Source organism: Saimiri boliviensis, chromosome 13, assembly GCF_048565385.1.
Source record: "Saimiri boliviensis isolate mSaiBol1 chromosome 13, mSaiBol1.pri, whole genome shotgun sequence".
Classification (NCBI taxonomy): Eukaryota; Metazoa; Chordata; class Mammalia; order Primates; family Cebidae; genus Saimiri; species Saimiri boliviensis.
In genome coordinates, this window is record NC_133461.1 from 32,267,756 (window position 1) to 32,295,513 (window position 27,758).

Sequence of the window (27,758 nt, forward strand, 5' to 3'; positions counted from 1 at the left end):
GGGAATGCAGTGAGATCTCATCTCTTTAAAAAAAAAAAAAAAAAAAAAAAAAGGCAGGCATGGTGGCATGCACCTGTAGTCCCAGATACTCAGGAAGTTGAGGCAGAAGGATTGCTTGAACCCAAGAGGCAGAGGTTGCAGTGAGCCAAGATTGCATCATTGCACTCCAGCCTGGGCTACAGAGTAGATCCTGTCTCGCTCTGCAGTGGAAATTGCATTGGATTTATAGATTGCCAAAAGCGTATGAAAAAGATACTTGCTCACACATGTTAATAGCAGCAAAATCTGCAATTGCAACCAATCCAAATGCCCATCAACCAATGGGTGGATAGGGAAAATGTGATATATACATCTCACATTATATATACACACATGTATACATACATATTTTTTTCAGGCCATGGTTGCTACAAGGGCCCATGGCACCAAGAGATGGTCTCCTGGATTTCAGACCTATTCTTGAGTGTATTTTCTGAATTCTACACATTCTTTCACCTTGGTGCTAGGGGATCACTGAGAGTGATGGTGAGAGGGACCAATCCTGTATATACCCTTGATTCCCGAGTCTGTGTGTTCTGGCAACTGGAGACACCGTACCACGTATCAGCTATATCCTGGATCACAGTAGCCAACGCCAGTGTATCATCCTTGAGTTGGCACCTTAACTGAGTTTTTAAATATATATTTTACCTTTATGGTTTGACTCTGGGAAACTGAGTTTTTAACAAGCCATCCCATCATTCTCTTAGGTCCATGGCTTCCCCTGGTTGTGGTATGTATCAGACCAGTGGACTCCCTGGTCATGCAGCCCTTACTGCACCTACTTTGCCATAACGTGGGCCTCTTAATCTTTAGTGATGTGATGAGGCATCATCTGTAGATAAATCAGGCACTCTGGAAACCCTCAGCTTAACACCAGAGGTAGCAACCTCAGAAAAAAGGATTTGCTCCCCTTTCCAAGGTGGAAGTGGCCTGATGTAGTCAAGATGCCTCAAGTAGCTGGCTGACCAAAGGGCTCAGGGCCTGTCTCTGCACTACCAGATCACCAGTCAGTGGTGGCAGTAGCTGTCTCCATGGGCCCACGCCTGGCCTCCATCCTGGTCACCATGGCTACTCCATTCATAGGCTTACTGTGCAAGCTCTGGGGACAAAGCTGGCCTCCAGAGGGTGAGTCACGTTGTCCACCTTGTTATTCAGCACTCTTCCTATGGGGGATGCTCTGTGGGAAGCATTTGTGCCCACTCCCATGGGATCATCCACATGTGTCTTCCCCAAACCTCCTTGTCTCCCTTCTCATCTTTTTCCTTTCAAGCCCCAGACTGACCAACTAACCAAGTCATTCGCTGCCCAAGATTCCATATGTATTCTTATGGAATCCTAAGTCACATGGCCCAAGCAACAGAAATATATATACTCCTATGTATTCCAATGAGGAAAATCTAGAATAGAGAGAAGGAAGATAATAAACAGCAATTTCAGCCTCCAGACCTGCTGCAGAAGTGAGCAAGATTGTAGCCCGTCCTACTCTCCCGGACAAAGTATTTTTACTAGATGACTGGCTGCCACCTTGAAGACTCAGTGACAAGACGGTCTTACGTGGGGCATAAGTGGCTTAGAGTGGAGGATTTATCCCATCCCGGGGAGGCTCAGCGAGTGTGCAGGAGGGAAGGTGGCATGTCCAATCCACCCTAGATTTGTTCCTTCCTGCGCAAATAGGTCTTCTCAAGCTGTATATTCAGCAGGCCTGACCATGGCCACACACAAACATTTACAAATCAGAAGTTTCATCACATCCCCTTCCTCAACCTCTGATCCCAGCTGCAGTTGTGACAGACAGTTCTGTGAGCTTGGATACCACTTTTCCCTCTTTTCCAAGCTGATGAGCAGATGTACTTGAACAAGCTTGAAGCTCTGCCCACTGCAAGAATTTCCCCTACCCACTGTCTTTCAGGGCTACCTTAACTGGAGCTTTAAGTAGGAAAGGCAGACCATTTTGGCTAACACCAACACAATGAACCAGGCCTAGGATTATTCTAGACTAGTCACAAGAAAATCCTGGGTGTGAAGTGAAGGAGAGTCATCAGTGCAACGGGGTGCCAGCCTTGGGGGCCTGAAGAAGAGGCATGTGCAGCTGACTTTTACCTTCCAGCCCTGCTCATGCCTGATCCCTGAGCTGTACACATTCCATCTTAGAATGAATTTCTGTTAGCCTGCTTGAATTTATGACCTGAGTGGTACAAAACCCAGCTCATGAAAAACCTCTCTGATGTCTTGATTAATTATGTCCAATGGTCAGATGCTCTGTCTCTACTAAGACCCAAAGTATACTGGGATCTGCCTTTCAAAATGCTTATAGTTCTCTGCTGCACAAGGCATAGACTTGCTCCAAAATCCTTAGGAGTCTATAATACACCTCTCCTATTGCAGCCTGCCAGAGACTCCACACTTCATGGCTATCCACTGGGAATACTTAAGGGATCACGGATTTGCTGGGTCATATGGTCCAAGTGACAGAGCAGCTAGCATTGCAGCCTGGCTTGTGCTGCAGAATCTTTTCTTGCTCCAAGTCATGCAATGAATGGATTGAAGCAGGATTTCTAAATATAGTATGTGTTGTGCTCCAAAGCCAAAGAGCACCATGTGTTCTTCTTAAGGGTAGAGCAGGGGTCCCCGACCCCCTGGCCGCAGACCAGTACCACTCTGTGGCCTGTTAGTAACTGGACCACACAGAAGGTGAGCCAGGGGTGAGCAAGCATTACCGCCTGAGCTCCACCTCCTGTCAGATCAGCTGTGGCATTAGATTCTCATGAGGGCGTGAATGCTATTGTCAACTGCAAATGCAAGGGATCTAGGTTGCATGCGCCTTATGAGAATCTAACTAATGCCTGATGATCTGAGGTGGAACAGTTTCATCCTGAAACCATTTCTCCCATCAACCCTGAGAAAAACTGTCTTCCACAAAATGGATCCCTGGTGCCAAAAAGGTTGGGGACCACTGTGGTGAAGGATACAAAAGGCAGTAACTTATCCTCACCTCAGAGGGCACATGTGACCCAAAAGCATCTGCTGCACTCTCCGAACCTGACGGCTTTTCTGTATTTGATGCAACATCTGGCAGCCTTTCGTCCTTTCTTCCTCCCCCACAGGCTCTGTACCTCACACCTCATCCCCCGCCAACACTACATCAACAGTCCTGCAGATTCAACCTTTCTTCATTCTAACCTCTCCTTTCCATGTCCTCTCCCACTGCCTTGATTCAGCCTTCATCATTTATCTGTTTTGATTCCTGCAGAAGCTTCCTAATAAAACTCCCTACTTCCAATATCAATTCTCCTCTAATTGACTCCACTGCCAGGGAGAGCTGCTCTTACTCCTCCCCTCTGTACAATACTTACATTGCTCCCCATCATTTCAGAGGTATGTTTTTGCTGCATCTATGTGTCTAGATGCCCATTTTTACCCCCAACAGTAGGCTTTTTGCAGGTAATAAACGTTCTACTGGTTTCCAGAGGTGGCCTGTCTGTGGAAAGTGAGGCATAAGGTCCTTGGCCACATGGCTCTTATGTCTCCAGCTTGCTCCCAATCGCTCCCACCTTCTCCCAACTAGCAGTTCCTCTACTGAGCTGTGCTCTCTCTCACCTCCATGCCATGTCTGAGCTTTGTATCTGAATGACATCCACCCACACCCTCCACTCGTTACCTCCCTGGACTTCATTAATTCCTACTCATCCTTCAAGCTCAGCTGAACGATTGCCTTCTGCAAGAGCTCCTCCATCATTCATTCATTCCATCCCACCAGCTAGTTTAGGGAGCCTTTTTGTTCCCAAAGCACCCTGCATTGAGCTCTAATCTTAGCAGCATTTGTCAGGTTCTGTGACAATGGTTTGTTATACCAGACAGAGCTAGCTACTTGAGGGTGAGGACTGGCCCCAGCGTCTGGCCGAGTGCCTAGCACATAGCAAATACTAAGCACTGACTCAACCAGTGAAATCTGCGTAGTCCAGAGGTAGTAAAACCCCAGCCCTCAGGCTGAACCAGTCCTGCAGACACATGTTGTTTGGCCCACACAGTTTCTGGCTGAAAGGACAAATAGGATTGATTCAAGTTATAAGACTTTCAAGACTGATGACCCAGCGTTGGCCTCCATTCTCTTTGGCTACCTGTCTATCCAGCCAGAGATGTACACGGGAAACATCAGACCAAGGACACAAGTGACCACAGCTCCCTGGGTACACTCAGTCCCTTACAGGAGTAGCTCAACTGCCACTCCAAGTCTCAGTAGTCTGCACAAAAATGGCGGCCAGAGGACCAGAACCACCCTAGGCACACTGTTTTTTATCCTAAGCCAGGGAGGCTCAGAATGTGAAGTGGAGAAGGTGGCACATCAGTGACAGTCCATCCAATTTTTCTGTCTTCCTACACCAACAGGTCTTTTCAAGCTGTACATTCAGTAGACCTGACCATGGCCACACACGACTATTTACAAATCAGAAATTTCACATCTACATTTTTAAACTCCAGATTTCCATTTTCTCTTGAAAAATCCATAGATACGGCAACATTGAACATTCACTCTCCTAACGGTTGCAGCTTCCTCCTTTAGGTTGGCGTAAACTCTATCCAGTTTGCCACATTCCCCATTTGTCTTTTATCAATGAATTATTTCCATTACCAGCCTTGCTTCTATAGTCATTTGAGTCTGCAAATTCCAAACTGCTGTCCTATTATCTTATTTGATCCTTTCCCCCAAATCTAGGGATGGTGGTAGGCCTACAACTGTCCTCCCTTTCAGAGATGAAGAAGGTAAAGACCAGAGAGGTGGCTGGCCTCATAGGTCACACCGCTTGTTAGCAATGAAGACATGACCCAACCCTAGATCTTGGGACTTGTGATTTCTCACCACCCCATGCCAGTCATCACATACCCAACAGTTGTTTGCTGCTTTGTCTAAAGCACTTCATTTATGTCTCAAGATGCATGTAATGCTTTAACTGTGTTGCTGTGAAACAGTCAGCAGGCCTACAGACAGACTTTAGCATACACACTCCTTGGCTGAGCAAGCCAAACAAGAACCAGTGTAGGGCTGACAAGATGGATGGTGCAGACTAGGCCTGCGCTCATTAACTCTTTATGACAATCCTGTAAGGTGGGAACTATTATCCCCATTTTATGAGTGAAGAAGGTGAGGTGCAGAGAGGTTAAGTGAATGCATCCTTAGGTTCTATCAGCTGCTAAAAAATGATATACCTTAGTTCCAGCTGGCAAAGAACCCCTACCCCGAGCTGCTTGAGTGGCTTCCTCACTACCCTGGGAGCCCCCCAGGATCCACACGGTCTAGCAGTGCTAGGGTTAATTCCACACCTTCACAGACTGGGGTTTCCAGGGACGTATGCCAGCCACACCTCCAGTGTTAGTTCTAACTGGTTGGTGCCTGAGAGGATGCTGAACAATTTTTGAACATTTCACCTGAATAAAAGGTTTGCATTCTTAAGATTTCCACTTTTAACCTAATGGCAAACAACCCATTCTGCCAAAAGCCAAAAGAGCTAATCAGCAAGAATTTAGCCAAGACTTGAGGAGACATGGAAGACTATTAAATGGACCATTAAGTACGTGGTCTTTGGTAACTAGTTCCTTTAACATCGTGATTTCAAGGATTTCAAAGAGAAGTGACCAGCACTGACTAAAGCCAAGGTCCCAACATGTTTTCTGCCTTTATATCCCTAAGGAATGCCACAAAATTTCAGCAGTTATGACAGTGACTCTCAGGGCTTGCATGCAACCCAGAGAGGGAGTGCGAATCACGGAAGCAGCATGTTCAGAGAAGGAGAGCATGTAGAGTGAGAAAACATCCCCATCCCCACCTCAGTGCCCAAAGGATGGAGTTATGGCCTCTCTGGCAGGATGTCAGAGTGACTGCAAAACTTTCTGGGCAAAAGCCAGGGCCAGGCCCAGGAGCTCACAGGGTATGGTCATGTTCTTGCCCAGAGGGGAAAACCACCTGTACCCTTCACCCCACATCCCAAAAGCCTGTCTGTGGAACACTCCCTGGAAGTTGATAAGCACTCACATTTCAGCAGGGAATAAAGGTTAGTTTTTTTCTGAATAACCTTCACCCTTGGGTGGCAGGTTTGGATGGCACAGAAACCTCCACAAGCCGCATTTCTCTTCACAGGGGCTAGGTCTCCTACTAAAGGCACATCTCGGGGTCAGGGAAGCCTGCAGACAGGGAAAAGTTGGTCGTGCTTGCCTTCAGTAACTGCCATCTTGGACTCTGAGGTCCCCTGTAGCTGAGTTGTACCTTCCCACTATCCTTTCTACCTCCACTATCTCATTTTCTGAAGTGTGGTACCTATTCGCAACATGGTATTAACAGCTTAAGGCACTGTACCCTCAATTCCAAAGGTTATGTGTATTTTCATATAACAGCTTTAATGAGATGAAATGCACGTTACCATAAACTTCACCATTTTAAAAGGTACAACTCAGTGCTGGTTAGTACAGCAGTCCCCTTCTCTGCCAAGGATAGATTCCAAGACCCCTAGTGGATGCCTGAAACCATGAACAGTACTAAACCCTATAGTGTTTTTTCTTATATATATATATACCTATAGTAAAGTTAATTTATAAATTAGGCACAATAAGAGATAAACAAAATAGAATTATTTTAATAATATGTAGTAATGTTATATGAATATGATCTCTCTCTCTCAAAATCTTATTGTACTATACTCACCCTTCCTGTGATCAATCTTATCAACAAGATGGCTACTAAGTAAATGAGCAGACAGTGGCCAGGTACAGTGGCTCACACCTATAATCCCAGCACTTTGGGAGGTCGAGGCAGGTGGATCATGAGGTCAGGAGTTCAAGACCACCCTGGCCAAGATGGTGAAACCCTGCCTCTACTAAAAACACAAAAATCAGCCAGACATGGTGGCATGTGCCTGTAATCTCAGCTACTCAGGAAGCTGAGGCAGGGAATTGCTTGAATCCGGGAGGGGGATGTTGCAGTGAGCCGAGATCATGCCAGTGCACTACAGCCTGGGCAACAGAGCAAGACTCTGTCTAAAAAAAAATAAAATAAAAAACCTTGAGTTCTAAATGAGCGGACAGCATATACAGCATGGACGCACTGGACAAAGGGATAAGTCATGACCCAGGTGGGACAGAGCATTACGGTGCGAGATTTCATCCTGCAACTCAGAACAGTGTGAAACTTATGAATTGTTTATTTCTGAAATTTTCCATTTAATATTTTCAGATTGCAATTGACAGGTAACTAAAACCACAGAAAGCAAAACCATGGATAGGGGTGGACTACTGAATGTGCAGAGGTGCAACCACCACCACTCTAATTTTAGAGTATTTTCAAGACCCCACAAAGAATCCCCTTACCTGTGAGCAGTCACTCCCTATTTCTACTTCCTTCAGCCTATGGCATCCACCAGTCTACTTTACTTCTATAGATTTATCTATTCTGGGTATTTCCTGTAAATGGAATAATATGTGGTCTTTGGTAACTGGTTCCTTTAACATCGTGATTTCAAGGATTGTCAATGTTGTGGAATGTATTCACGTTTCATTCCGATCTACAGCCGAATAACATTCAACTACACGGCCACATCATATTTATTTTATCCACTCATTGGCTGATAGACATTTGGGTTCTTTATCCTTTTGGCTATTATGAGTAATGCTGCTATAAACATTCAGGGTAACTCTTAAATTTAACCATCTGAGGAACAGCCAAATTGTTTTCCAAAGTGGCTGACCATTTTATATTCCCACTAGCAAATTACAAGGGTTCCCATTTCTCCACTTCCTCACCAATACCTATCTTTTTGATTCTAGTTATCCTAGTGGGTATGAAGTAGTATCTCATTGTGGTTTCGACTGGCATCTCTCTGATGGAAATGTTAAGCATCTGGACCAACTGCATATGTTCCTTGGAGAAGAGTCTATTCAGATCCTTTGCTGATTTTTAATTGGGTTTTTCATTTCTTTTTTATAGTATTGAATTGTAAGTTTTTAAAATATATTCTAGATACAAGTCTCTTATCAGAGTTAAGATTCCAAATATTTTCTCCCATTCTGTGGGTTGTCTTTTTACTTTCTTGATGGTGTCCTTTGAGGCACAAAAGCTGTTTTTTAATAAAGCCCAATTTATCAAATTTGTTTTTTTGTTGTTGCTCATGCATTTGGTGACATAGATAAGAAGTGTTGAGAGCTTCTAGAAGGAATCAGCTTCAGATCTTATTCATTTCCACCAACATTGGGAGGACCATAAAAGGGTTTTCATTCTCAGGAAAGATTTTGATTATGAAGTATTTGAGATATACAAAAAGGTACAATGAATAACATACATTTGTGTCCTTGCTAACCAACTTATGAAATTTTACCAATAAAGCTGAAGTCCTCTCTGTCCCCTCCATGCCTGCGCTTCCAGAGGCAACTTTATTGCCCTGAATTTATTATTCTCATGCATGTTTATACTCTTACTACACGTGTATCTATTCTTTTATAAGTATGCAGTATTATACTGTCTTTTAAATAGCAGCATGTAATGCATATTCTGCAACTTGCTTTTTCTCTGCCCCAAATGAAGCAGCAGAAAAAATGGGCAGGAAAACCAGAAAACTGAGGTTTTTTCTTAACAGTTAAAAGGTTCGAATTCGAATCTTTTTTTTTTTTAAATCTACTCTCACAAAGTCTACCTATGTAAATCCAAATACACAGTTATTTTTGTTATCAGTTTTCCAATCTAAAATTAGAATAATAATCTGTACTGCTAACCCCATGTGAAACTTTTAAAATAAACATTCTTTTAAAACTTTGAAAATAGCTTGTAGAAATTCAAGGTTCTGTGGGTGTTAGTCATCCAATGCCTTCTCCAGGCTTCAGTGAGCTGATACAACTATAGTCCTTTGAGCAGATTTTTGGAGTAAGCAGCTCTCCTGAGTTACTGCTTGAAAAGCCCGATGGCTCTGCTGAACAATGAATCATCCCCTAAAATCACAGAGCCTGACCTTTTACTTTCAAAAAAAGAAACCTGAGATATTCTTCATTTTACAGATGCAGAAACCAAATCCTTTAGCAGTCACTTGGCCTTTCTGGGATCTCCTGTTCCCTGGGTCAGGCCTTTTACACCTCACTCATTCACCCTCTGGTCTAACCCTCTCCTGCTGCAGAATTCAAGATTCATCCTCAAGTAAGATTTGCTTGCTTTAGAATCAGTCACAAAAGTGAGGGTTCAACAGTCCATGACACTTTACCTTTCCATGCTCAGGAAGAAGCAATCATGAAAGGTGAACAGATTTGGCCCTGAGATGCCAATTACCAAAACACAAAAGAAACAGCTGGTATCTTCTAAAAGCTTCAGCAAGGCCAATGGGGAAAAATTTTTTTAATAAAAAAGAAAAAGCTGGCACCAAATAGCTTCCTTCACTAGAGAGTAAGAAGTTAGACAGATATAATTTACAACCAAGGTGTGTTCCCAACAGCAGGCCAGGGTCTATGAGCAGATTACACCAGCTGCTGCTGCCACACTTCCTTTCTGAGGGCTGACTTCACTGCCAGCACTCACTCCCATCATTTACCCTACTCTATCAAATGGGTCCTCAAGGCTTGGCAGAAATAAACATTGAATCCTTATCACACAGAGGGATCCCTGCCTAAAGCCATCTCCCATGTGGAGCAGTACAATAAATTGAACCAACAGATACTATCAGGTGAATGGGTGTTCTTTCTAAATCTCTGACACTCATGATCATTACTTGCCTCTTTTTCTCAGCTCACTGTTCCTACCACTATTTACTGTTGTCTTCTTCTGCTCCAGGCACATTCTCCCAGCCAAAGTACCCAAGTAGCCCAGAATTCTAATTCTATGAATCAGTGCTTTCAATCATGGAATCAAGAAAGAAAACTGTTCCTAACAATGACCTAGGAGGATCACTCGTTCATGGAGAAGTAATACAGATAAAACAAAACCTGAAGGAAATTCCCTTTACTTTGGTTGCAAAAATGGAGCTGAAGAAATATATATATATTTAGTAAAGACTCTTTATCTGTAATTTTTCTGATTAGACTATAATTATAAATAGCTGGTATCTATTCTGAAAAATAAACTAATAAGGAAAGGCCAAATGTCTGCAAAAGAACAGAAATAAGCAGTTCAAATGAGATAAAGTACTAGCTACAGATTATATTACTTACTTGACCCTAGATTCTTCTTCAAAATCAGCATCCAAGGGCAAAAAGGTTCAAACGTGAGATTCTAGGTAAACAATTTCCTTTTAGAGTCAAAGAAGAGGCTTTTTGGGTTTTTGTTTTGTTTTGTTTTGTTTTTTTGAGACAGAGTCTCGCTCTTGTCACCCAGGCTGGAGTGCAGTGGCATGGTCTCAGCTCACTGCAACCTTCGCCTCCCAGGTTCAAGCGATTCTCCTTTCTCCTGCCTCAGTCTCCTAAGTAGCTAGGATTACAGGTGCCCACCATCATGCCCAGCTAATTTTTGTATTTTCAGTAGAGATGGCGTTTCACCATGTTGGCCAGGCTGGTCTCGAACTCCTGACCTCAGGTGATCTGCCGGCCTCGGCCTCCCAGAGTGCTGGGATTACAGCTGGCGTGAGCCACTGTGCCCAGCCAAAGAAGAGTTTCTTACAGGTACTAATATGTCTAGGTCTCAGATATACAGGGTGATAGGAAAGAACCATTTCAAAAATCTAAAGACATTTCCTACTTGTTAATAGTGTATTTCCTAATTGTTAACAGATCATTTTCCAGTACAAGCAGAACTAAAAATTCTTGAGGAAAACTAAGAGATTCAGGAGTTGAATGTTTTAATAAAAAGAGGTTTCACTCTCCCTGGTTCCTCATTCCCTGTTATGTGAAGATTTACAAGCCTGATGAGGTGTTAATATGGTAGTTCTGACTTTAATAACCAAATTAAAAATCTGAAAATAGAACCAAACCATGGGAAAAATTATTTAGGCTATTTTTCAAACACCCTCTACTTACTTCAGTGTTTAACCACATGCAAAGTGCATGCTGTTTCAGCATCTTACCCTGCCTTGTTGATCTCTGCAAAGTAATAACCAGCAGTGAAGTTTTGTTGTCAGGAGTAAAGGTGTCCAGAACAATAAGTCTTTGGCCCTTTTTGACATATCAGGTAGGGGTTACAGGAAAGCTTATGCAAAGGTGTTTTTATCAAGATCCAACAATTATCCAAGGTTTGCAAAAGTTCTTGGGAGTAGAATACAGGTCCTCCTTGGAAAACTCAGGCATCTTATAAAGATTAAGACCTGTTAACAAAATAGAATCCACTTCCACATTCAAAATATAACTTGGAAACTGCTCCAGGTACCACCCAATTTACTGAAGCAGATAGAAAAAAAAAACCTCAGAAGATATAATTGTTTAAATACACTCTATTTTATTTTGTCTTAAAATAGTTTAACCTTTATGCTACAGACTTATTTCAAAAAACAGAAAATCTTATCTTGCACCAAAAAATATATATATAACACTCTGTTTTATTATTTTTTTCTCCAAAGACCATTAAATACTAAAGGGAAACAAAAACTAAATAATGAATGTAAAGAACCAAATTTTGTTTTAAAAACTAGAGTTGCACATTTGAAAACATTAATTCTACGCAATGATTTGTCGTCACTGCATCAAGTCCACGCTCACACTCCAGCAACAGCAGATCCATTAACTGCCAAGTGCATTGGTTCCTAGCCATACAATGGCTAACATTTCATTTTCACGGTAAGAGGAGCAAAAGGCTTTCAATGGCCTTTGTACTCTTTAAAAAAAACAAAACAACAAAAATATTTCCTAGTTATCCAGTGATTTTTTTTTTTTTAAGATCACTACCTTTTAAACTTTGTTAAGAGAGTAAGAAGTAAGTAGTGTTTTAAATAAAATGAAAAAAATACAACAGCATCAGACTAAAATACGTGATTACTTTAAACAAACAGTGCACAATCTGAGGAAGTTTGGTTAGGGCACAATCATTTTTATATATACATGGAAGTCATATCATACACATATTGGAGAACAGGGATTAGGGGTGCTTTGCCTTAAAAAAAAGTTTAAAACTAAAAGACAAAATAGTGTCCCCAGCTTTTTAAAAAACCTTTGTGACAGTATAAAAAGCAGGTAACAAATTTATTTTTAAGTTAGTTATGGTGCTAATCTCCTAAAAGTAACGATGAACAAATGACTAAATTAGTAAACCAAACGATTCATATTCATAATTGATAACAATAAAAGCAGTTTATGGGATGTTTGATTGCAAAGAATAAACTGAATGAAATAAATTGAATAAAAAAGAATGCATTATTCATTCAGTCTGGCCCCTGCCATCAAAATGAAAAGACAATTACTGGAGAGCAGCAATTATAGGTTACATGGCAGTCATGATAATGCAACAGCTAGGTCACTGCTCTGTTTTTTACAAATCGGAACGGATGGAAACTTAACCAAGTCAGTGGCATAAACCAATCTGAGACCCATGTGTACCACTTTAGCTGAGAGATTACTCTGAAGACAATGTCCTGTGAAGCATAAAGAACTACTTATGCTACCAAATATAAAACTTTGGTTAAGAAAAATCCCTTTAAAAGAAACTTCAAATGTCACAGGAGTTGCATACCACGGAATTGTATCATTAATACCTGGCCTGAAACCACGCTCTCCATTCTTCTGGAAGTAGCAGTGAAAGGACAGCTGAAACACAGTCTCTCTGTAGTTATTAAGGGAAATGTCCCAACCTAGTAGGGGAGAGTTGTCTATCTCTATCATCCCTTCCCCTCCTCCCACTTTTGCATGTTAATATCCAAATCTCCGTTCTGGTCCATTAAGTCAGGTAGTTGGGAGCTGGATTAGGAACAAGTGAGGGAAAAGTGCAAGCTGATATAAAGGCAAAGGGTCAAAGAAGAGACTGGTTACAGCTCCACTCTGTTCCCAATCCACAGTGCACACAGCATGCCAACTCTTTAAAGGATGACTATTAGGGACTATGAAAATAATATGTCATGGGAAATCACCTGCTGTGTGGAATTGAGACAAAAATACGTGGTTAACGTAAGAACAGGTCATGCAAAAACATTCATTAAAATGGGGCTCTGCCCTGATAGTGGGGGGAAAAACAAGCTGCAAAAACTTCAAGTCACATAATCCACTCTATTCTCTTCTTAATGATTTTCCTGGAAAACACAAACCAGAAATTGTACATTTCTGCTCTGTCTAATATTTCAATTCAAGTCAAAAATTACATGTAACAGTAAAATTCAATAAATTAATCCTAAAGTAAAATGTGAAGGTCCAAGGATACACCAGTAGTGAATTTTCAGGTCCTATTTTGCCCTGGCCTCTGGGTCTTTGGTTTTTGTCTAGAATTGTAGCCATGTGAGGGACTGATATGTGAGTTGCTAAAACTGGAAGTTCATGATCTTAAAGGCCTGATCAAATAAAAGAAGAAAATAAAAATAAAAAATAAAAAGCTGATGAAGGACAGAGGCCAGATCAAATGAGATGCTATCAGAGAAGATCAAAGAACGTATGCACAAATACATTCCTGTGGAAGAAGGAGTCTAAAGGAAAACCAATGCAACAAGAAGTGTAAAGGAATAAACTTGTCTTTACAAAAAAAAAAAAAAAAAAAAGAAGAAGAAGAAAAAGAAGAAAAGGCCGGGCAGGTGGAGGCAGGCAGACGCTGACGCATGAGTATGTGGGGTGTGTGTCATTTACCTCAGCAGCTCCCAGAGCACCCACCCCTCACAGTGCCTTATGCAGAACAGGCACTTAGTAAATGTGTTTGCTGAATGAAAACTGAAAATGGTAGTTCTCACGCTGTTAGGATAAGAAGAGCCACCGGGGGATCTGGAGAAAGAGGCAAAGGGCCATAGCAACGTTAACAATGGAAACAAACAAAAACTGTGAAAAGCAAAAGGTAAAGTCTTCTAATCCAATATTACTTCACTCCCCCTGTGCACAATACATAGTGTTCTAACTCTAGGTATTGCTTTTAAAATAATTCACTAGTAACTACAACATATCATAAGAAAAAAGGTAGTAACTAATGCCACAAAACTCCAATGCTGGCATTTCCTGAATTCCCTGAAGCTCCTACTACCCTTTGCTAATCCTTTTAGATACTGTAAAACTTACCAATGGCATTAACGTGCTTTGCATCTGATTTCTTATGGTACATTCTGATTCTTCTTATGGTATTTTTTTTAGAAGGCAGAGGAGAAAAATACCCAAATACAGCATCAGGTCCACTTCATCTCAGATGTTAAACAGCTGTTGCTATCTACTCTTTATATAGAGACCAGCTATGAAAGACAGCACTCTCTTCTCAGATTTGCAAGTGCCTGTAGCCTCAGAAGCCACATAACTTTTCATATTCTTCCCAACAGGTTTCTATGTTCACCCATTATTTGACTAAACCAGAAAAAAATAGCTGAGGGAGAGAGATTTTTCCCACTGATCTCTTAATACCTTCAAATGCCCAGAAAACCTAATAGTGGGAATCTATCTGAAATGCCTCTTAATTATTGCAACAAGGAGACCAACTAAGTCACCTCAGTAGTATTTATAAACACAAAGGGACACGTCAATTATCTATGCTGTGGGAAGTCAACAGGAGCAAACTCAGGAAACAAGGCAGAAGACTTAAAATAAAAGAATAATTTTAATACTTCTGTCTTCTATTTTTAAGGACAGGTTTTTAAATGCACATGCCCTACTAGGTGCCAATAAGGACCCGACTGATATGTGTGCGAAGGCCCTAAGATGGGAGTGCCAATGGGGTGGGCAGATAGTGGTCAAGTCTAGATATTAATTTCATTATACAGAAAAATAAATACAAGATTCAAAAACTGAAACCCATTGTGCCTGGCCATTCATATATCATTCTAAAAGGAAGGCAGAGTTTCCTAAGATTAAAAGTCATCAAGTAAAATAAAGTTGTCTAATAAAATTCATCATTCTCATATTCCTACTGAGGGAAAGAAAAAATTATTTTCTCTGTGATAAGTTATTTTCCTAAGTGACTTCTTTTAATTAAAAAAAAGGCGGAGAGGAGGGAATTTTCCATGAGTTTGAATCCTACAAATGCCACAAACAGCTTCTGAAGCTGAAGCTATGACAATGAACTTCCATGTCACAAAAGAGGATGAGGAAGTGGAAGGGAACAGTGCAGAGGAAACACAGTGACATTGTATTACAGTAGGTATTTACGCCTGCTATCCTCATCCAAGGTAAGGTCAACAACTTCTGCCGGTGAAGCCCAAGTCTGCTGGGGAGTCACAGCAGTCCATGACTGTGTTTGCCTGGTGCTAACATACTGAGTGCCCGAGCCATGCTTCCATGAAGAAACACTCTGAATCACACCACCTCGAGGATGAACACACCTGCAATTGAGATGAAGAACAAAAGCATAGTTAATTCCACCACAGGAAAAACAGAAGACATTATGACTTCAGTTGTACTGATCAACATTTTTACTAACATAAGCCTAGTATGCAAGTCCATGAAACCCATAATCAATATCCTTCCCTCCATGTCTGTCTCTCTCTCTCCCCACCCCATCCCATTCTGCCCCTCTCTCAGTTTAGCCTTAAAAAGGCAAAGGGTCTTATCTCAGCAGAAACTCCTGAGTTGTGTCTAGATTAGTCACTGACCGTGGGTAAAAGGATGTTTCTCTGGACTCATTTACACCTCTGGGATCTTCATGACAGGGCAATACATAAATCCAGAACAAAGTTAAAATGTCCAAACAGTCTTAGTCTAAACAAACCAAACCATAAGAAAAATAGTTTAAACCTGTTCTTTTCTTTTTTTTTTTTTTTTTTTTTTTTTTGAGACGGAGTTTCACTGTTGTTACCCAGGCTGGAGTGCAATGGCACGATCTCGGTTCACCGCAACCTCCACCTCCTGGGTTCAAGCAATTCTCCTGCCTCAGCCTCCTGAGTAGCTGGGACTATAGGCGTGCACCACCACGCCGGGCTAATTTTTGTATTTTTAGTAGAGACGGGGTTTCACCTTGTTGACCAAGATGGTCTCGATCTCTTGACTTTGTGATCCACCCGCCTCGGCCTCCCAAAGTGCTGGGATTATAGGCGTGAGCCACCGCACCCGGCCGTAAACCTGTTCTTAAAATAAATTTTATAACTGGTATCACTGCCTTCAAAGACAGTGACAGAAATATTCTTTTACAGACTAGATTTCTAAGTCAGTAATAACAGATTGTGAATAAGGAACCAATTTCCCTTGTCCTGAAGGTCACAACAGAAGCACTTGGTTCATTCAACAGAATTGCTTATAATTTGGTTCAGTGAAAGTAATAAAGCTGAATCCTCAGTTTAGATCCACTAAAAGGGTTCTGTCAGAGGGACAGAACTGCCTTGTTAGCAAGTCACACCAAGAGTTCACTGAAATAAAATTGTTTCAGAAACACTGACAGTTGACATTCCACATTCCAGTCAACTGATAGAATTGTGAACCTCCAGGACAAAGCGCTAAGTTCTGGCTCAAATGAGAGGAAGGCAGGCAACTCAAGTGACCAAAGTATGTCCTCTCATCTAAATTTCCTGACCAGCCCTGAGGTAGCTTATGTCAGCAGTAACAAGTAACGTGAGTCTAGTCACTAAACTACCACAGTGACTCCTGAGCAGCTGTTTGACAATATGTATGCAACAAATAATGCTGGGTCACTTGATAATTTCAGCTTTGGTTTAATGCTCCCTATACCACCAGGTTCAAAAGAACACTGGGGTAACAATGGACAAGATTCAGTTGCAAAACTGCCCCAAGGACGCTTAAACTCCTGGAAACATGCCCTACCTAAGAGAAGTTCCTAAGAACAGATCTCTCAGGGCCAGAGGGCAGAATGCAAATTTGTTACAGTACCAGAAGACTGTCATCTGTCCAGAGATGGGCTAAGTAGCTACTAAGCCAGGGGATATACTACCTTTTCAAAATTAGCTTGTGAAATAAATAGGGACGTTAAAATAAGGGACATAAAGCCCAATGTCTAATTCATATCTGTTCAACTCATTAAATAAATACATATTAAGTGACCATATAATCAGGAAAAATGTCAGCTAAGGAGTCCATTCAACATTCACAGAAACAGTTTTGATGTCTGAAGGCCAAAGGAATACTATGTTTAACTAAGCGGTTTCATATATATTATCTCATTGGACAATTACAACAGACCTATGAGGTATGCATGGAATTTACTATCCTCGCTCTACAGAGAGGGAAACAGAGGCTTAAGCAGGTTACATGATTTGCTCAGAGTCACAGTGCTTGAAAATGATAGGCCAACGAAGACAGGTCTGATTTTGGGTCCAATGCTTTCCATATCATGTTGTTGCTTTACAGATGTTGTATATTAAACTGGGTGCAGCAAAAGACAGCGAGAATCATCAAAGTACGAACATAGGGCCAAAGCTCACCTTTACCAACACTAATTGAATCAAGCTGGCTAGAAACCTGCTAAGAATTCAAGCTTACCAGGCAAAGGCAGTCAAAGTAATCTTTGGCAGAATTTCTAAAAATATCTCCGAAGTAAAACAGGTATATAGGTCCAACTGTTTATCTGTATTGCTCACTAAGCAATCATACAGTGTAACATCAGGCAGTGGCTTTAAAAAGAATCTAATCTGTTTATTTTACAGAAGAAAAAACCTAGGCCAAAAGAAAACCACCTAGGATCCTAAACAAGTTAAGCATAGAACTGGAACAAAATCCGATGTCCATTCAAGGGTTTATTTTCCACTGAATAACAATGCCTTCTTCAGACTATACCTGAAGTTACTACAGCATGTTTGACTGAAATGAGCACTGCCTGGTTCCCAGGGCCATTCGATAAGCAGCAAAGAAGATTCTAGAAAGTATCTGCATAGAAAAAGAACTAGGAGAGTGAGAGTTTGAAGACCATATTTCCTATTGAGGAATGGCTGAAGGAGACAAACTAGGAGACAGGGCACTTCAACTACCTAAAAATAGATCACTTGTGCAGTTATGTTACAAATGGTTCCGGTCACCAAAGACCAGCTTAGGCTACTTTAAACAATAAAGAGAATTTATCAGAAGGACACTGGGGCACCTCAAAGAATTTAAGATGAACCTAAGCCCCGACCCTATTTCTACTACTTCAAAATTTTAGATTATGTGGAGAACATGATGATACTATCTTTGGTCAAAAACTTTCCTAAGTCTAATTATTAATAGTTGTAAACAGAATTCCCAAAGAAGGGAGAATCGCTGTCAGCGATGAAAGGTACTATTTTCATGCTCCAGGCAAAACTGCTGAGAGCATGCTAAGAACCATGAATCAGTTTCTAGAAGGGAAGTTTTGGATAATCACTGCTATAGAACAAAGCCACTAGGAAATGGAATGAATTGCCTTCTAAACACTCAAGTAATTGCTGAGGCATCTGTCAGGAATGTTAAGGAAGATTTTAAGATGACCTCCAAGGTCAACAGTGACTTTAAGATTTGTTCAAAAGCAGGCAAAACTATCATTAAAAATCGGAACAGACTGGCACAGTGGCTCACATCTGTAATCCTAGCACTTTGGGAGGGTGAGGCGGGAAAATTGCTTGAGCTTACAAGTTCAAGACCACCCTGTGCAACGTGCTAAAACTCCATTTCTACCAAAAAAAAAAAAAAAAAGTTTGCTGGGTGTGGTGGTGGGCACCCGTAGTCCCAGCTACTCAGAAGGCTGAGGTGGGAGGATGGCTTGAGCCTCGGCAATTGAGGCTGCAGTGAATTGAAATCACGCCACTGCACTCCAGCCTGGGTGACTGAGCCTTATCTCTGGGGAAAAAAAAAAAATGTCAAGCTAGTAGTTTCAGGGGAAAAGAGAATGGGGAGGTTGTAACTAGAAAGTAGTGCAGAGTGACTTCTGTGTTTTGATCTGAGTGCTTGTTACTTGGGTATAAGAAGTTTGCAAAAATTAAAGATATATTATTAGTTACCTGTATGTGTTATTGGCCAATAAAATATTCACAAAAATCTTTTATGTTAATGATCTCAAACACATTTAATAAAATGGGACTTCGGAGATAGATGAGAACAGAACAAGGCTTTTAACTTTTTTTTTTTTTTTTTTTTTTTTTTGGAGACAGGGTCTCACTCTATCACCTAAGCTAGAGTGCAGTGGCACGATCTCAGCTCACTGCAGTTCCACCTCCCAGGTTCAAGCAATTCTCCCACCTCAGCCTCCCAAGTAGCCAGGACTACAGTTGCACACCACTACGCCCAGCTAATTTTGGTATGTTTTAGTAGAAACGGGGTTTCCCCATATTAAACTGTCTGGTCTCAAATTCCTGACCTCATGATCTGCCACATCGGCCTCCCAAAGTGCTGAGAATTACAGGTGTGAGCCACTGCACCTGGCCACGGTGTTTTAAAAAAAAAACTACAGGTGGGCGGGGGAGCAGTCAACCTAGTAAAAAGAAGGGTACTAGAGAAATATTTCAACTATTTTATAAGACAATATACATTACACAGAAGTTTATGCCAGATAAGGAAAAAATTTCAGGAGGAAGTGGGAGCACAATGGTTGTCAAGCCTCTGGAGTAGTCCTATACTGGATGTTAAGAGGCTCAATATTTTGTGAGACAATATAAAAAAATTAAAAAGTTTCATGTATTATCACATATGCTTTTTCTGTATCGTGAAAGATATGAGGTAGGAGCATACTTAGCTGGTTTTCAATCGATCCAATCAATTGTATTACTAATATGTATTAGTGCAGATACAGGTTTTGTTCTCACAAAGGGTTTAATCTGCATACAATTGGTGACAGGTATGAAACACAACCCAGTGCCTTATTTTGCACTTTATAACCAAGAACATCCTTGGGTCTCACTTCTCAAAATGTTAGGAAAAAATACATTATAAACAATAAGGTTTGATAGAATAATTTCCTGTTCTTCACACACTGGTGTCAGTGGAAAGACTGTCCAGTGGAAACAAAGCACACACATAGCAGGCTCTCACAGCCAACTTTTGATGTAGTTAGCTTACTATTCTAAGAAAACAACATTAAAAATTAATCATTTTTACTCTCATTTACAGACAGCCTGAAGGTGACCTCTTCGATAACATTTCAACTTCTTTTTCCTAACTGAAGAGGTGATGAATCCTTATGACTGTAGGAAAACACTCATCTGTCGCCCTAGTTTTTTGGAGTTAATGTTAGCAACTGGTTCTATGAAGCAATGAATCTCAAAAACAGCTTCCTACACCAATTATTTTGCTGAGGAATAAACCGATATTAACACCAATGATCATAGGATTAACAGATTAGAATGAGGGCCTCAGAACAGGTACCAAAAGGAACTGTTCCAACATAGTTCCATAACAAACAGATCTGTGCTATATGCATTCATCTTCCTAGAGCAATTACCAATGAGGTTGGTAAAAGAAAAAATATAACAGGACCAAGGACAAAAAAATTATTGGCCTGAGGCTTGTAAATTAAAAGTTTTGGCAAAATCAAGTGGACACAGAAGAACTAGAGATGCTGAGAAAGTCTCCATCTCACTAGCAAAGAGCATCTGTGAAACTGGGCTGTCCAAAAATTAACGTCTAGAAATAACAGTTAGGTAACATCAGGAGTTCAACACAGCAATACAAGGCAATCATGAAAGATGCATTCAACCATTAGTTCAGAAAGCATGCTTTCTAGTAGTCTAGGACTAGAAGACAAACAAAAGTGAAATGAATACGTCAAAATCTAAAATAAAAGAATAGAGGAAGATAGTAGCATGCAAGAAAATAAAAATAACTATCAAAAAAGGAGGGGGAAGGCATCACAACTACAATTACTGAGTGCAAAGGCCAAACAAAATGCTTCCAATACGGAAAAATGGCACCCAACACAAGTTAGGGCAGCCACAGTTCCAGAGAACAACTCAAGGACCAAATCTGAGTTCTTAAAAACTCTCAAAAAGCCGATAACAATGTAGAATATAAAAGAAAAAATAAGAACAGGACAACTAAATCCAAACAAAACATCTACCGTATACATGCAAATCAAATGAGAACAAAAAGATGTGGATCAAAACCTAAAACCTTTTTCCAAGTGATAACCCTGCCAGAAGCACATCAATACTTCATAACTGCAACCCTAGACCTGTAAAAGAAATAAATTCCAGATGAGATACAGGCAGCCAAGGGGCAACTCTGAAACAACCAACAAGAAAGCCTCTTCTCCTACTTGATTCTCAGTCCATAATCTCAATGTTTGAAAGATTATCAGGCTACTGATACAGAAATAGCTGGGGAGAAAGAAATGTCAGAAAGACTCAGTCCTAGACCCAAGATCAATATAAAAGATACCCAAAATAATAAAAGAGTCCATTAAAAATATTCCAGAAGAATCTCTAAACTCTACATTCCATTACATGGACAATAGGTTTAAAAATGGATGTCACCTACAAAATATGACTTCCCCAGGATTCAAACCAATGAGTAAGAATAAAACACAGATTTACATGTCAGAGCCTGTAAGAAAAAGTCCTTGAAAATAATGTAATGGGTTTTTTATGTTTGTTTGTTTGTTTGTTTGTTTAAGATGGAGTTTGACTCTTATTGTCCAGGTTGGAGTGCAATGGCATGATCTTGGCTCACCACAACCTCCACCTCCGGTGTTCTAGTGATTCTCCTCCTGCCTCACCCTCCGGAGTAGCTGGGATTATAGGCATGCACCATCACGCCTGGCTAATTTTTGTATTTTTTAGGAGAGATGGGGTTTCTCCATGCTTGTCATGCTGGTCTCGAACTCCTGACCTCAGGTGATCCACCTGCCTCAGCCTCCCAAAGTGCTGGGATTACAGGCATGAGCCACCATGCCCAGCCTTAATGTTATTTAAAATGTGGACAAAGTCACTTTGTTCAAGTGTAGAATAGAGCTTGTGTGTGTTAGGGGTGCAGAGAACTGAGAATTTAAATTTCTGGGTTTTAATAGAAATAGAATGTAATTGTACCTCCAGATACAAAAATATTGGTTTAAAAAAAAAAAGAAGATAAAAATTTAATGATGAAGATATACTGAACAAAGAAGCTAAAACTAAGTGTGGTTCATTCTGTAACATTTCTAGGCATAAGGAAACAATGAAAGGGAGATGAGTTAGAAATTAATAGCGAACTAGACCAAGTGATATGTCTTAGCACAGAATAAAAGACTAAACTATACAGGTTACTACTTTAAGTAGGAACATATAAGTACACTTAATTAAAATTTGAAATGTAACTCAAGAGGAAGTTAATAAATGAATAATGTGTCCCTGGCACATTTGAAGATAATTCACCCATATCAACCTGTCAATCAGCAGGGCATCATAGTAAGAACTCTAAAATTTAAAAATACAATATTCTAGAAAGATACTGACATGGGGCTTAACAGGATAATTTATATTTTAAGGAACAATGGTGAAATAAACCAATGGCAAAAATATGCTGATGTAAAGGAGGAAATCAGTTCTAGCTTTCTCATCTGGTGGGTAAGTCAGCCTAAACAGAAAAATGGAAAAATAAAAGACAATTTAACAGGAAAAAATTTGTAATTAAGGCAGGAAAAAAAGTGAGTAAAGGAAAGACTGAATAAAAATTATTTCCCACCAGAATAGGGACGATACTCATTAAAGAAAAAAAAAAAGAAAGAAAGAAAGAAAAAGAAAAAATGAAGCAGCCTTACAGGCATATTTCAGGCATAAATATAGAACAGAGAGAGGATGAAGTGCTTGGACAAGAGGACATGACTAGTTCTGAAAAAGCCAGAATTGGCCACTGTTGAGGAGGTGGCATGTTAAACTACACATTAAATCTACCTCCTTAAAGTTCCAACTGTTTGACTGAAAAATGCTCTCAAAGTATACTCAGATCTCACTAGAAAAAAGTACCCTTAACCTACATGTACCTGTATTTCTCCACTCTACACTGCTAAGTTCATCTATTTTATAAACAGAAGCAATGCTGGCAATTGTGTTTTATTACCTGGGTAACCAGAGTAAAATCAGATCAAAGAGCCAAGTAATGAACACACTATGTTATATACCTATTTATCAGAAAATCACTTCACTCTTGTGGCATGGGAGAAAAGTTGTTAGCATTATACAAAATACACAAGTTCTAAAGTCTAAGTTTTAGGGGGTGGGTGGGGGGAGGTGCATGTGCAGCAGGGGAGGCGGTAGGAGGATGTTCCAGAATGTTTAAGAAGAATATTGCTGAAAGGGCTGGAACCAATTATTATGAACATACCTTAAAGCAAGAGTCAGCAAATATTTTCTGCAAAGGTATTTACTTTTTAGACAGTACATACCTTAGGCTTTAGGGAGGACATGAGGACATACAACCTCTGTTGAAATGATTCAACTTTAATAAACAGACATAGATGATTATACACAAAATGAACAAGCACAGTTGTTAAAATACAACTTTACATAGACTAAAATTTGAATTCCTCTAATTTTCACGTCACAAAGTATCATTCTTCTTCTTTTTTTTTTTTTTTTTTTTTTGCCAGCCATCTAAAATGGTAAAAATCATTCTTAGCTCACAGCCCAGAAGAAAACAGGCAGCAAGCCAGATTTGGCCTATGGGCCATAGTTTGCTGATCCCTACCTTAAGGAATGCCAAACCTCATAAAATTATTTTCATAATGCTACACACCAACTTGATGTCTCACCGGGTTTTTTTTAATCCTAAGAAATAAGACTCCCTTAGTTATATGAATATTACTAGAAATACACTCTGTAAAAACAGACCAAAATAACTTGCAAATTTGCTTTTAACGAAAGACAAGGAGAGATACTCCAGGAAACCAGTCAAAGAGACATGATGTCAGATGCATGTTTCCCAACTGTTTGCTCCCAGGATACTTCAAAGTAAAGTGAAAGGCATATGAACGTGAGAGAAAAAAGTACAGTGATACTTCTGCCTTAAGTGAAAAGTCTGTCAAGCTAACTAAGCATTTACTTAAAAGAGAAAAACATCAGCTCTAGTTCACAGACATGTATGGTTCAAATGTTGTTGATATAGGACAATATACAACACACTTAAAGGCTCACATCATGTCTAAATAAAAAGTATTTCTTAAGCCAAAAGAAACTGAGAGGCAGCTCCCACCATTCATTCATGCCAGCTCTTCCATAAAGTCTACGATTTTAACTTGTTTTCTGGTTAAAATATAATTTATAACTTAAAATATCAGACTACTCCAATGAGCATCCTACCTTGCATGTTCCTGAACTCCCACAATCTCTACTTCACTATCTGAAGAGGCAATATTAATTTCTTCATTAAGTGGTGCATTGCCAGCAGATGTTTTGTCACTTGCTAGGAATCCTGGATCCAAATGACCTGAGACAGAAGGGGAGGAAAAAAAACAAGCACTGTAGTTTTATTTCTCACAAACAGTGGAAACTACTCACTGAGAGATTTGTCATCTAGGTTTAGTCACCGAAACAGAATCACCCTGTGAGAGCTTGCCACAGCAAAACTGTTACCCACATCAAATAAGTTGGGACAGTGTTCTTTGTTCAAATATTGGTTTTAAAAGAATAAACAGAATACATGCTCCTGGTATATATTCAAACAACACAGCAGTACATAAAAGTATGAACTCAAAGTCTCTCACTCTCTACTCCTTAGGAGAAAAAAAATGTACAGACTTTGATATACCTGTATCTGTCTACCTAAACCATAATACTACTCTATATATTTTATACTGTAATGCTTTTTGCATTCAACTCAAGTCAGCTTTTAAATGACCTATATAACCACCTAGAGGGCAGTGGGGCTCTCTACTTCTTATCATTTTAATAGAACCAAACTCTAAACTGGAAAAGCCCAAAGGCATATATAGAATAATAACAGAAGTCATCATTAATATCATATTTATACTGAAATACTTTGTGAAAGATTTAGCATATGTTTTCCCTAAAGAAAAGCAGATTTGACAAAATCTGACTAAAACTACATCTAAAAAGGAAGGCTGGAGGTAAATCACAAGTTGGCTCTGAGCAACTGAAATGTAACTTGTACATTGCTGAGAATTCTCCTTAGAAACAAACGACACATTCTGGAAAAACTTAACAATTTGTGGTACTGGGGCATATAAGGATTTCTTTACAAGGATCTTCACAAAGCGTGTATTATATGATGCAATAAAACACATTCTCCAGCATCACAGAAAACATGAGCTTCAGAGAATTCTCAATCATGGCTAATGGCATGGCATCAAAGTACATAGCTCTGAAAACAATTCTAACGAGTTAAAATAATTTGGCCTATGTAGCAGCTCTTGAATTTTCTGATTTAAAAGCATGAATTTTAGAATATCTAGGAGTTAACACAGAATAAACAGAGTTGCAATGAGTACAAATTCTCAATTTCCCTCTAAAGGGTATTTTTATTTAAATATATTATGATCTGATACAAAATTATTTCCCATAATTAAAAAAAAATCTATGTGACACCTAATGTAAACTAAACCAATGTAAAGAAAAAAAACTTCTGGCTCATGTCTGTAATCTCAGCACTTTGGGAGGCTGAGGCAGGCAGATCAAGAGGTCAAGAGATTGAGACCATCCTGGCCAACATGCAAAAAAATTACAAAAATACAAAAGAATTCGCTGGGTATGGTGGCGCATGCCTGTAGTCCCAAGGAGGCTGAAGATGGAAAATCACCTGAACCTGGAAGGCAGAGGTTGCAGTGAACCTAGATCACGCCACTGCCTCCAGCCTGACCACAGAGCAAGACTCTGTCTCAAAATAATAATTTTAAAAATTATTAAAATTTTTAAATTTTAATTTAAAAATTAAATTAAATTAATTTAACTGGGCGCGGTGGCTCATGCCTGTAATCCCAGCACTTTGGGAGGCTGAGGTGCACGGATCACGAGGTCAGGAGTTCAAGATCAGTCCGGCCAACATCGTGAAACCTTGCCTCTACTAAAAATACAAAAATTAGCCAAGCATAGTGGTACATGCCTGTAGTCCTAGCTACTCAGGAGGCTAAGGCAGAAGAATCACTTGAACCCAGGAGGTGGAAGGTGGAGGCTGCAGTGAGATAAGATCACGCCACTGCACTCCAGCTTGGGCAACAGAGTGAGACTTTGTCTCAAAAAACAAGAAAAGAAAAGAAAATTTTACATACAACTCTCTTCTTTTATTCTACCTAAGGTCATTGAGAAATCTTATACTTTCTTTTTTTTGAGATGGAGAGATGGAGTCTTGCTCTGTTGCTCAGGCTGGAGTGCAATGGTACGATCTTGGCTCACTGTAGCCTCCGCCTCCAGTGTTCAAGCAATTCTCCTGCCTCAGCCTCCCAAGTAGCTGGCATTACAGGCGCTTGCCACCACGGCCAGCTAATTTTTTGTACTTTTAGTAGAGATGAGGTTTCACCATGTTAGCCAGGCTGGTCTCGAATTCCTGGCCTCTGGTGATCCGCCTGGCTCAGTGTTGCAAAGTGCTGGGATTACAGGTGTGAGCCACTGCACCTGGCCAAATCTTGTACTTTTGTACTCTTGTTACCCTTGAGTGTAAGTAAACCTTTTGGAAAGCTACAGACAGTCTCAAAGCAAGGCTTGCAATTTTTATACCTTCTGAACCTATAAACCTATCCATGATAATTTACTCTTTAGCCTTTAAATAAGCAAAATGTCATGATTTCCTAAGATATCCACTACAATGCTATATAACAACTTGGGGAAATTTAACACTATAAAAATAGTAGATTCTGGGTAAAGCTGTGAAAAATAACCAAGTTTGAATATGACTGCGGGTCTTTTTCATAATCTTTTTTTTTTTTTTTTTTTTTTTTTGAGACGGAGTTTTGCTCTTGTTACCCAGGCTGGAATGCAATGGCACGATCTCGGCTCACTGCAACCTCTGCCTCCTGGGCTCAGGCAATTCTCCTGCCTCAGCCTCCTGAGTAGCTGGGATTACAGGCAGGCGCCACCATGCCCAGCTAATTTTTTGTGTTTTTAGTAGAGACAGGGTTTCACGATGTTGACCAGGATGGTCTCGATCTCTTGACCTCATGATCCACCCGCCTTGGCCTCCCAAAGTGCTGGGATTACAGGCTTGAGCCACCGCGCCCGGCCATAATTCTTTAATATTATTTTTACCTTTTATTCTTCAACTGAAAATGATGCATATATGTGAAACATTTTTAACACAGAATGACTCCTAGCTAAACCAGTGATTGAGATTATATCACAGTCTGCATGGGTTTGTAATCCAGATTATGTGGCACTGGAGGTGGGCACATATTTGGACCCTATAAGCACACAAAAGGTGACATTCACCAGATAAAACCCTGTTTTGTTAAATCTAAGAAGGTTGCTTAAATAGAATTGGTTAAGTCTTGCTTTGGTAAACCTAGATTCTTGCTTATATCCCCAATACCTTGCTTGTGGCCAACTCTTCATCCAATTTCTACTTCAATGTTTTAGTAATGGGTAATGGCTATCCTCATGCAACTGTTCTAACTGTACTGCTAGGGAAGTATACAAATCACAGACTATCTTCTTTACAGCCTTCAACTTTTCCATATTCAATAATTCAAGCAGTCTTTACCGTTTAATTGTTTGTACCTACAATAAATACTTGTGACATGCTATACTGTAAGCTAAGTGCTAGAAATACTACCGGGAACAAGGCAGGCATAGCCTCTCCCCTCAAAACGAACCTGAAATATATATAGAGATACTAAAAAGCAGTCT

The 27,758-nt window shown here is 40.1% G+C and overlaps 1 protein-coding gene across 4 annotated transcripts in view; it reads right to left on the reverse strand.

Moving 5' to 3' along the window:
- Positions 1-11,411: 11,411 nt before the first annotated feature.
- ARK2N (arkadia (RNF111) N-terminal like PKA signaling regulator 2N) overlaps positions 11,412-27,758 on the reverse strand; it is a 102,201-nt gene continuing 85,854 nt past the window's right edge. For all 4 annotated transcript variants that reach the window (XM_074383522.1, XM_010335409.3, XM_010335410.3 and 1 more), the window contains 2 exons: positions 24,264-24,390; positions 11,412-15,422 (listed from right to left, as the gene is read on the reverse strand). In XM_074383522.1, coding sequence (XP_074239623.1) covers positions 15,233-15,422; positions 24,264-24,390 — 317 coding nt within the window. In that variant the 3' untranslated portion in view covers positions 11,412-15,232. The remainder of the gene's footprint in view (positions 15,423-24,263; positions 24,391-27,758) is intronic.